This window comes from Moschus berezovskii, chromosome 20 (assembly GCF_049115385.1).
Source record: "Moschus berezovskii isolate FMDL1 chromosome 20, NW_MosBer_1.0, whole genome shotgun sequence".
Classification (NCBI taxonomy): Eukaryota; Metazoa; Chordata; class Mammalia; order Artiodactyla; family Moschidae; genus Moschus; species Moschus berezovskii.
In genome coordinates, this window is record NC_142479.1 from 38,626,066 (window position 1) to 38,633,654 (window position 7,589).

Consider the following 7,589-nt stretch of genomic DNA (forward strand, 5'->3'; position numbering starts at 1 on the left):
GATAGACCCTCATCTCCTGATTTGGCGGGCAGATTCTTTACCACTGAGCCACCTGGGAAGCTCATCTTTTCCATATGTTTCCTTTTCTTCCGGCTACAAAACTCAAACAGTGGCTTTTCTGTATATTGAGTCCTAATAAGTGTCCTTGTCCTTGCTGCCCTCTCTGCCTTGACTCTCCCAACAGTCCAGATGATTAGCCCATCCACCAGATTTCAGGTCCAATTTTTCTTTCTTGGACTTTGTCTTATGAAAAAGGTCATGTGTCAGTCAATATCTATTCCCATTACCTCCATGTTTTTAAAAAGTGCTTATCACCAACTGAAATAATCTACTGCCTCTTTTAAAAACTGCCCATCTTCTAACCCCTAGAATGTTAAATTCTTTAAGAGCACAGAAGTTGCCTGTCTATACAGTACTTTCAGCGCACCAACAGCTCAGTAACTATTTATTAAGAAAATAGCAAGCAAGGTGTAAGAGCCCCAAGCAACGGTGTACCTGGAGGCCTTCTGACACTCCTTGTATAAGGGCACAGTCTGAAACTCGGAAGAGAACTCTAAATACTCTAAATAGTTTATTCCAGGGTGGGGGCGGGCCAGGTGGGTATCCCGGAGCGTTGGACAGACCAGGTGGATGGAGCCTCACTGAGAGGAGCCCTGCGGAAAAGATAAAGTGAGGACAGGACACAGCCAGGGAGCAAATAGGTTTCCTTGCCAGCTCCATCCCACACCGTCCCACCTGCTTCTTCCTGCAATCGCCACAGAGGACACCAATGGACGCGTTCACCAGCTGCACCCCACAGAGCAAGATCTCCAGGCACGATGCGGCCACCAGCAGCGAGAAGAGCGTCACGTTCCATAGGACCACATCGGGCGGCTCCACGCACAAGTTCCATTGCGTGCGGTTGAGCAGGTAAGAGCCTCTGCGGGTGGGGCAGGGTCACGCGAGAGCAGGAGGTCATGCGGAGCGTGCCCCCGCCCCCAACCCTGGGCTTCGCGCCCCGCGCAGGCGCCGAGGGGGACATGCACAGAGCTCGTTGGCCCACGTGGAGGAAGCTGTCTCAAAGCCGAGTCTGGCCTAGGTTCCCTGGTCCACGTGGGAAAGGCAGGTGGGCAGAGACAGAGAATGGGGCAGGGCCGCGAAAACAGGCTAAGCCTTACGCGGTGTCTTGGAAGTGGTAATCCCAGGAGCCATTCATTAAGCACTGTGGTCCAATTCGGAGCCCGGTTCCCGAGACCGAGAGGCAGTAGATGGCGCCAAGCAACCCGATAGCTGAGCAGAAGACTGAGCGCAGCATCTACATGCAGAGTGCGAAGAGAGGTGTGTTGGACGGTCCCCTACCTAGTGGTGGGCAAACCGCGCCTGGCCGCGCCCCCGCATCTTTTCCAGTGTCGTTAAAAATACACTTCCCGTCAAACCCCGGGGCTGGAGTTCCGCTTACTCCTAAGAGCCGGTGGCCATGGAGTTTCTAGGGGGGTGTAGTCCCCTCTGGTCAGGCCCACTGAAGCCTAATATTTGTCGGTGCGAGGGAGGGGTGAGACGGAGCCTAGGACTCTGCAGAGGTGCTCATGAAGCTGGGAATTCAGTAGAGGGACCATGACTTGAGATGTGGTTCTTCGAAGACCGATTCAAAGACGGAAGCTGAATGCTGTCTTTATTTATTTATTTTTTTAAATTTACTAGTTAAAGTTGCGTCCTATGGCATGTGGGATCTTATTTCCTCCCACCAGGGATCAAACCTGGGCCCCCTGTGTTAGGAGCACAGTCTTAACCACTAGACCACCAAGAAAGTCCCTTGAGCCCCGGCTTAATTTGGATTTTACCCTGCAGCGGTTTCCACAGCAGCCAGCACCGCAACAGCCTTTGCCACCGGCCCGAACGGCGGAAATTCCCGGACAAAGTACCTATTGGAGGAGAGTCGATGTAATAGCAAGGCCCGCAGGTCCCCAACTTGCATCAGTGCTTATCTCCTCCTGGAAGCTTCCTGTGATGCCTTCAGCCCTTTGAACTATAAGGAGACCTTATCTCTACTTCTCCTGAAACACTGTGGGGCTCTGCTTTAAGTTTATCTGTATTTATGTGCCTACTTATCTCTGTCCAGATTGTAGCCTCCAGGAGGATAGGGCCCCAATATTCTTATATCCCCCATAAATCTCGGTATATAGTAGGTGCCCAAGTAAATGGGAATCAGGAAGCCTGGGTTTAATGCCAAACTTGTGCTCATTTCACACTCCATATACTGTTTCATCTTTCTGGGTCTCAGTTTTGTCCTCTGTAAAATGGGTCTGCATGCCTCCCATGGCTGTTATCAGGATTTAATGAAATAACAGGTTGACTTGATGTGAAGACTAACTCAGCATAAATGGTCAATAAGTATGAAGTCCCTCGGCAGCAGGAAGGAATAGTGGTGTCTGGTGAACTGGGATTATAATGGAGGGTGAAGGAGCATGTAAGTGAAGACTCTGATGGGAAGGGTGGGAATCCTCAAGATACAACCCTGATCCTTTCTTTCTTTCTCCTGTGGTCTTCCTCAGAGAGCCCACCCCCTCCCAGGGCATCAGCTGCTGCTTCTAACAATAGTTGTCTCCTAAATCAGTACCTTCAAATTCAGATCTGAATGCCTGAAGGGTATGTTCATTTGTATGTCTTGGTCTTAACTCAAGTTCATCCAACCTCATACTGACTTCACAGTTTCAGTTCAGTTAAGTTCAGTTGCTCAGTCGTGTCTGACTCTTTGCGACCCCATGAATCACAGCACGCCAGGCCTCCCTGTCCATTACCAACTCCTGGAGTTCATTCAACCTCATGTGCATCGAGTCAGTGATGTTATCCAGCCATCTCATTCTCTGTCGTCCCCTTCTCCTCCTGCCCCCAATCCCTCCCAGCATCAGAGTCTTTTCCAGTGAGTCAACTCTTCGCATGAGGTGGCCAAAGTATTAGAGTTTCAGCTTCAGCATCAGTCCTTCCAATGAACACCCAGGACTGATCTCCTTTAGAATGGACTGGTTGGATCTCCTTGTAGTCCAAGGGACTCTCAAGAGTCTTCTCCAACACCACAGTTCAAAAGCATCAATTCTTTGGCACTCAGCTTTCTTCACAGTCCAACTCTCACATCCATACATGACCACTGGAAAAACCATAGCCTTGACTAGACTTCACAGTTTATTCCTCCCCAAAATTCATCTCCCTTTGGCTTTCTTGTCTCCATAAGTGGAAATATCCTCCAGGTCACCCAGTCCTGAAAACTTGAATCCTCCATACCGAGCCAGACCTCAAGTCCTTCAGTGGCTCTTGAATCTGTCAGTCCTTTCTTCCACCCAGTCAGTCCCCAGTCACCCTATTGGGTTTCCATATCTCTTGCCCTGTGCCCATACTCAATCCTACATTTCTATTGCCAGATTTTTTTTTTTTTTACTACAATGGATCTTAGTTCAAGCAAACGGATCTTTGATCTTTGCTGCGGCATGCAGAATCTTTAGTTTTAGCTTGATCCCAGCAGGGATCAAACCCGGTTCCCCTGCATTGGGAGTGCAAATTCTTAGCCACTGAACCACCAGGGAAGTCCTGCTACCACCAGATTAAACTTAGCTTTCAACTGATCTTTTCCCTGATCCAATCCCTTAGAGTCTCCTCAAAGAGTCACCTGTCAAGACTGAACTCTATGAAGGTGTCTGAGGCGCCCTCCCTTTGGCTTCAGCCTTAGCTTTGTTGCACCCAACCAGGTTCTTTGCTTATCTCCCATCTCTGTAATTATGCAGCTGTCTGGATCTTTGCCTCCCTGTCTTCCTTGTCCATCTCACACCAACAAGGCAACATTTGGGTCTTCTCCAAGGGAGAGGCTGAGAGCTTTAGTTCCATTACATCATCCAAGCAACCTTACAGAAACACCTGCAGAGTTGAGTGAACTTTCCTCTAGATGCTCTTCCCTCTTCCTTGTCTCATGGCAGGTCTGGGGCCAGAGTGGCCCCCTTGCTTAGCCTGTCTGGTTATATTACTTACTCTGAGGCTTTTGGACCCAGAGACACCTGGATTTATTTTTTGGATTTACCAACTTCAAATGACTTCCTTGTTTGTGATTTTTGAAAAGTTTGTCTATTTATTTGGCTGTGCCAAGTCTTGGGCTTCCCAGGTGGTAGTAATAGTAAAGAACCTGCCTGTCAATGCAGGAGACTGTAAGAGACATGGGTTTAACCCCTGAGTTTGGAAGATCCCCTGGAAGAGGGCCTGGCAACCCACTCCAGTATTCTTGCCTGGAGAACCCTATGGACAGAGGAACCTGGTGGGCTACAGTCCATAGGGTCATGAAGAGTTGGACATGACTGAGTGACTTAGCATGCATGGCAGGTCTTAGTTGCAGCATGCAGGATCTTTTAGCTGCAGCATGTGAACTCTTTAGTTGTGGCGTATGGGATCTAGTTCCCTGACTGGGGATTGAACCTGGGCCCCATGCGTTGAGAGCACAGAGTCTTAGTCACTGGACCACCAGGGAAATCCCTAATTTTTGCTTTTTTAGCCACAGTATTTGTTTCCTTTTTGTATTTGTATTTGTTTCTGAGCTCCTCTGTCTCACTCTCTGCTCTCTGTCTCAATGAAAAAAGGTAATTGAAGAAGCAGGAGGAAGCACTGAGTTTATAGCTTGGGTCTGTTTACCTTTCTCCATCTCCATGATCACTGGACTTGTCCATGCCACTGTTATCTCTCCTGGACAACTGTAGTGACCTCAGTTGGTCTTCCTGCAACCACTGCTGACCTACTGTCCACTGTCCACCCAGCAGCCAGCCATATCCAACAGGATATGGAGCAATTAGAACTCTCATAGTTTACTGATGGGAATACAATTGTTATAAGTACTTCAGACAACTCTTTGGTGATATCTATTAGCACTGAATATTTGTATACCTTGAGACTCAACAGTTTTACTCTGTAGGTATCTATCCAATAGACCTGCAAACATACATTCACCTAAAGACATTTATAGGAATGTTTAGAGAACATTATTTGGAATAAATCCAAGTTTGGAACTATCCAAATATCCATCAACAGTAGAATGTTTAAATAAATTGTGCTAATATTTACACAATGGAATGCATAAGAAATAATAAACTACAGCATTGTGTGCTAATATGGATGAAACTCACAAACGTATGTAATTTTGATCTGAAGAAGTCAGAACAAAAGTGTCCACAGTGTAGGATTCCATTTATATAAAGTGCTAAACAGACAAATCTAACCTCTGAGGTAGAAGTCAGGATAGTGGGGCCTTTGGCAGTGTGGAGTAGGGCCTGGTGGAAGGCCTGTCTGGGATTCTTGTAATGACTCAGATCTTGATCTAAGTGCCCAGAACATAAGTGTGTCCCCTCTATAAAAATTCACTGAACTGTATATTAAGGATCTGGGAAGTTGTCTATATGACTTTTAAAAGGCTAAAAACTCCTTCAGTAGTTTACTGTGCACTTATAATAAAATTCAAATTCCTCACTGTGCTTTTTCAGGGGTGTAGATGCTCTGGCCTCTGCCCACTGCTGATCTCACCTGCTTCCCAGGAGCAGGCTGGTGAGATTGTGGGGAGGTGGTGTTGGTTTGGGCTGGCAAAGGGGTATGATATGACAGGGAGTGAGTGAGTAGGGCTGGGAGGAGTGTGATGTTTTGGAGAGGGTTGAGGTCAGAGGTATGGAGTGGAGTCCAATTGACATAAATCCATGAGACAGGGAGAAAAGGCCCCGGGGCAGGGGGGTGAGAGGGGTGCTTAGTAGCTCAGTCACGTCCATCTCTTTGTGACCCCATGGGCTGTAGCCTGCCACACTCCTCTGTCCATGGAAATTCTCCAGGCAAGAATACTGGAGTGGGTTGCCAGGCCCTTCTCCAGAGGATATTCCCAACCCAGGTCTCCCTCATTTCGGGCAGATTCTTTATCATCTGCGCCACCAGGGAAGCCCTGGTAAGAGCGGATTGTTGTATAATAGAGAAGAGGTGTTCCCCATTTAGCGAACAGAGCTGTGGTCAGCGAAAGAAACAAAGATGAAGCGTTCCCCTAGAGAATTTCATCAGTCAGCCCTCCTGAGAAGTGGGGAACAGTGCGGGGGATAAATCTTTTGCCTTCAGGCCATAAAGATGTTAAACTCACTTGACAATCCAAAAAGTTCCCCTTGGAACTTCCCTGGTGGTCCAGTGGTTAAGACTCTGTGCTTCCACTACAGGGAGCACGGGTTCAACCCCTGGTGGGGGAACTAAGATCCTGCATGCCATGCGGAGCACAAACAAAAAAGTTCCCCTTCACGGGAGAGGTTGGCAAATAGAGGTTAAGAAGTCCAGGAAATCTGTGTCTCCCCTTCCCCCACTTCTCCTGACAGGTCCCTGTCTCCAGGAAGCAACGGGGACCCCTTCTCCACCACGCTGACCTAGCTTCTGAGTTTATCGTTAGTGCCCAGTGCATGGTGGGCATCCAGAAATGTTGGACAGGGAGGTGGAGGAGGTGACACTGAGCTGATAAGTAGAATGAGTGATCTGCGACATCGCTACCTGACTCCAGACACTATACTATCACTGTAAACTTCCCCCCCAACACACACACACAGAGCCCATTATTATCTTAACCCGATAACCTCCCAGGGAACCAGCTGTTCCTTCTGTATCAACACTTGTCATGTGGTGTTCCCAGCATCTGTTCAGTAGTGGGATGGGGAGGGTCTGGGAGGACACACTCCTTACCCAGGAGGGAACAGTTGAGAGCAGTGAGGCTCCTTCCTTCTCGTTGCCCTCAAACATTCCGCTCAGGATCCTGGGGCTGAGCTGCAACCCTATGCAGTGCTTAGCCTTTGGGGGCAGGCTGGGCGGGCTCCCGGTCCCCACCAAGCCACTGCCATCCTTTCTTCTCACTCCCTCCTGTTCCTAGTCAGGACCCCAGAGAGAGGTGCCCCCTCCCATGGCCTGTGCACCCCGGCCAGTCCTCTCACCATCAGGCCCCCGCCAACGAAGCCAGCCATGAGCCAGACTTGCAAGCTGAGGTGGTCCTTGGTCCAGGTGGTCTGCCCGTTGGGCACCAGCAGGAGGGCGTTGGCCACGATGCAGACCAGCGAGAGGGGGATGAGAGACAGCCCCACAAAGCGGGCACACTTGCCAGTGCACATGATGAGGCTCTCAGCAAGGACAGGCGGTGAGTGAAAGTGGACCCAAGGTTCCCGGGTCCAGAGGAAAAAACAAGCCAGGAGCAAAGGTCGGGGAGGAGGTGTGGCGAAGCTGGCAGCAGCTGATGATAAAGGACAGGGGCAGGAGACATGGGGCTGCTGCAGAGACATAGGCCAAGAGGAGGATGTGGTGGACGAACTGGGGGAGGCTGACTCACAGAGGAACTCGCATGGAGTGTTCTTCCTCTTCTGCACACCTCTCCACAGACCCTCCATCAGCTCCTTACCTGCTTTGTGACTTACCCAAGCCCCTTAATGGCTCTAAATCTCAGTTGCCTCATCCATATAAAGGGCATAGTGATGCTCCTGGGCTCTTGAGCTGGTGGTGAGGATTAAATAGGGAATTCCCTGGTGGTCCAATGGTTAGGACTCTGCACTCTCACTGCCAGGGGCCTGGGTTCAATCCCT

The 7,589-nt window shown here is 49.4% G+C and overlaps 1 protein-coding gene across 1 annotated transcript; it reads right to left on the minus strand.

Annotated features, from left to right (window-relative positions):
• Positions 1-448: 448 nt before the first annotated feature.
• Positions 449-7,171, minus strand: TM4SF5 (transmembrane 4 L six family member 5). Its single transcript, XM_055396397.2, has 5 exons — positions 6,951-7,171; positions 1,821-1,901; positions 1,158-1,294; positions 736-919; positions 449-653 (listed from the first exon to the last, which is right to left on the minus strand). The coding sequence occupies exons 1-5, from the start codon at positions 7,122-7,124 to the stop codon at positions 639-641; spliced, it is 591 nt and encodes a 196-aa protein (XP_055252372.1). The 5' UTR covers positions 7,125-7,171; the 3' UTR covers positions 449-638.
• Between the last annotated feature and the right edge of the window lie 418 nt (positions 7,172-7,589).